Consider the following 3,232-nt stretch of genomic DNA (forward strand, 5'->3'; position numbering starts at 1 on the left):
AATAAGGAGTTTTTATACTGTTGTAAATCTTTTGTACATTTTTCATTATTTTTACTGTTTTTACAATTCACCACAGCACAATTTTTAACCATTTTCAATTTTATAAAACGCTTATTTGTTAACTATGACTACAACAACATTCAATAACACTATCTAATGTTTACAATAAAACATGTTCTAAAAATCAGAACCTTCTAACACTACCGCTGCCTTGCGGACAAATATTGTACCCAATGTTTCCTCATTATTACGGACGCAAATACGGCGAGAAAGCCTATGCCGATCGTTCTCCTCCTATGTAGGCTTCATGGCTATAGCCCTCCGTAAAGGGTTATACTTGTCACCGTACAAGACTGGAATGGGATTATATTCGAGCCTTCCACCAAAAAACATGTAACGCTACCTCATCGAGCTCTCACCAATATCGATTTAATCGAGTATGCAAAAGATTTAAAAATTCCATATTTCCGAGGTGTTTTCATGAGAAATAATTTGCCAAAGTCTGGTCCGTGGAAAAAAGAGTCAGCAATCATAAATCTCAATGATAAAAATGGTCATGGAACTCATTGGGTTGCATCCAAAAAGAATGGTAATGATACCATCTATTTCGACCGCTTTGGTAACCTCTAACCACCAAGTGATCTCATGAAATATCTCGATGTTGGTAGTGTTAAATATAATCATCAGAAGTATCAAGATTATGATACCGTTATATGTTGACATTTGTGTTTGAAATTCCTCAATAATGAACTATAAATAGTGTGGTTTGATTGATATGTGTTAGTCATGGCTGATTCGTTGACGCTAACACTATCTGGAGCTACCTCCACATTGGAAGCTCAATATTTTCCACCAATTGAATTATCACCAGAAAAAATTTATGTATTAGGACTTGTGGAATTGTTAACATTCAATTCTATACCTAATACTGATAAAGGTTGTAATAAGTTCTATTTATCCAGCGTAAATAGAAAGGCGGCAGATAAAGTTATAACAATACCAACCGGAAGTTATGAACTACGTGACATTGAAAAGTATTTAATAAAGGAATTACCTCAGGATGTAGAATTGAGTATCAAAGCAAGTAACAATAAATTACATAGTGAAATTAAATGTAATCGAATTGTAAATTTTGAACCGAAAGATTCAATCGCATTATTATTGGGATTTCGAAATCGTCGACTTGCACCGAACCTTATACTCAAATCTGATTTACCAATAAAGATCCTCAAAATCAATGCGCTGCGAGTTGAGTGCAATATTACTAATGGTACATATATGAATAACCATAAAGTTCACACAGTTCATGAGTTTTTCCCAAGTGTTGCACCCGGATATAAGATCATTGAAGTACCATCCCACATCATTTACTTACCAGTCGCAGTACAATCAATACACAATCTTCAGCTGCGCATTGTTGATCAAGATGGGAATTTGGTGAATTTTCGTAGTAAAACGATTACAATAAGATTGCATATAAAATCAGTGAAATAATGGGAATTGTATTTGATAAAAAGATTGGTAGCAGCTATAAAAGTGGATCATCATGTCTGAAGCCCATCAGTCAATGTGCTCCTGTCAGAGTGCTAACACCTCAAAACGTGGGATTCCTCAAAAGTCTAGGATTAAAATTACGTGGAAGATTGGAAAAATAAGAAAAGTTAATTTGTGCTGCATTACATTACCATGGCGGAAATCTCAGACATTCAGAAACCAATTATCTTTGATGAATCAATTTCTCACTATGAGATTCATTCACATCAACCTTATGCATCATCAACATTTAACAATAGTGATGAAATTAGAATCAGTATTCAACATCAAGACTTATGCATCCTACCAAGCAAAAGTTCTCTGTACATTTGTGGAAGATTTGTAAAAGAAGATGGTACCGGCGCAGGTGCAACTATGAACTTAGTCAATATGGCTATTTGTCATATGTTCGAAGAAATACGCTATGAATTAAATGCTGTTGAAATTGATAGATGTAGAACTGTGGGTCTTACAAGTATCATGAAAAATTATATATCTTCGAGTCCTGGGCAACTCAATTTAATGGAGAATGCTGGATGGTTGATCAGTAATGACAGTAAATTAACTAATGACAATAGATATTTCAACATTTCTATACCACTAAGTTACATATTTGGATTTGCTGAAGATTATAATCGTATTATCATGAATGCTAAACATGAATTGATTCTTATAAGATTAAATTCCGATGTTAATAGATATATACATACACCTGCTGCCGCTGGTGGTAACGCTGAAATAGTGGAAGTTCTTCTCAATAAGGTAGAATGGAATATCCCATACGTCACAATGTCGGACAAGCAAAAAATTCAAGCACTCAACTTTATTGCTAATGATCCAGCTATATCAATAAGCTTCAGCACATGGCAATTGTATGAATACCCACTACTCCCTCGAACAACGAAACGTGTTTGGCCAATCAAGACTTCGACACAATTGGAAAAGCCACGATATGCGATCCTAGGATTTCAACTTGCTAGAAAAAATGTTGTAACGAAACACGCCAGTCAATTCGATCATTGCAATATTAGAGATGTAAAGCTATTTCTCAATTCTCAAAGTTATCCATATGGAAATTTAAATCTAAATATTAGTCGTAATCAGTATGCTTTAATATATGATATGTATACTAATTTTCAAACGTCATACTATAATAAAGAATCGAAACCATTATTGACAAAAACTGAATATTTACAACAAGCGCCACTCTATATTATCGACTGTTCGAAACAAAATGAATCTATTGAATCTGGACCAGTTGATATTCGTCTTGTGTTTGAATCTGATGAACAGTTTCCGGATCAAACATCTGCATATTGTATTGAAGAGAAGAAGGAAGAAGATTAAAGAAATAAAACTCACTTTAATTATAGTTATTGTGTTTTTATTTATATCATACCTTTTAATCTCCATTATTTTTAATTAGTATAAGTAGTTTAAAAATCTACATACATGTAGAGTTTACATATTAATTGATTTTCAATAATTATCTTTCATGTTGTTGCATGTAGTACAATATTTTTTTAACGGATAACGCCATATTCTTAGAATATTATGACTCGAAGCTGATAGTGGGTTATGTTTGATGCAAAATGAATAGTCCATTAATTTTCATTATATTTTAAATGCCCTGGAAGTGTATCCCATACAAATTTAATTTGTGATTTTGCAAAACGTAAAATGAACAAATCATCAAGAC

At 33.1% G+C, this 3,232-nt stretch overlaps 1 protein-coding gene across 1 annotated transcript; it reads left to right on the forward strand.

Moving 5' to 3' along the window:
- The first annotated feature begins 1,686 nt into the window (after positions 1 to 1,686).
- On the forward strand, positions 1,687 to 2,880 carry LOC106694048 (uncharacterized). Its single transcript, XM_014444047.2, has one exon. The coding sequence runs from the start codon at positions 1,687 to 1,689 to the stop codon at positions 2,878 to 2,880; it is 1,194 nt and encodes a 397-aa protein (XP_014299533.2).
- Positions 2,881 to 3,232: the final 352 nt, after the last annotated feature.

This window comes from Microplitis demolitor, chromosome 6, assembly GCF_026212275.2.
Source record: "Microplitis demolitor isolate Queensland-Clemson2020A chromosome 6, iyMicDemo2.1a, whole genome shotgun sequence".
Taxonomy (NCBI): Eukaryota; Metazoa; Arthropoda; class Insecta; order Hymenoptera; family Braconidae; genus Microplitis; species Microplitis demolitor.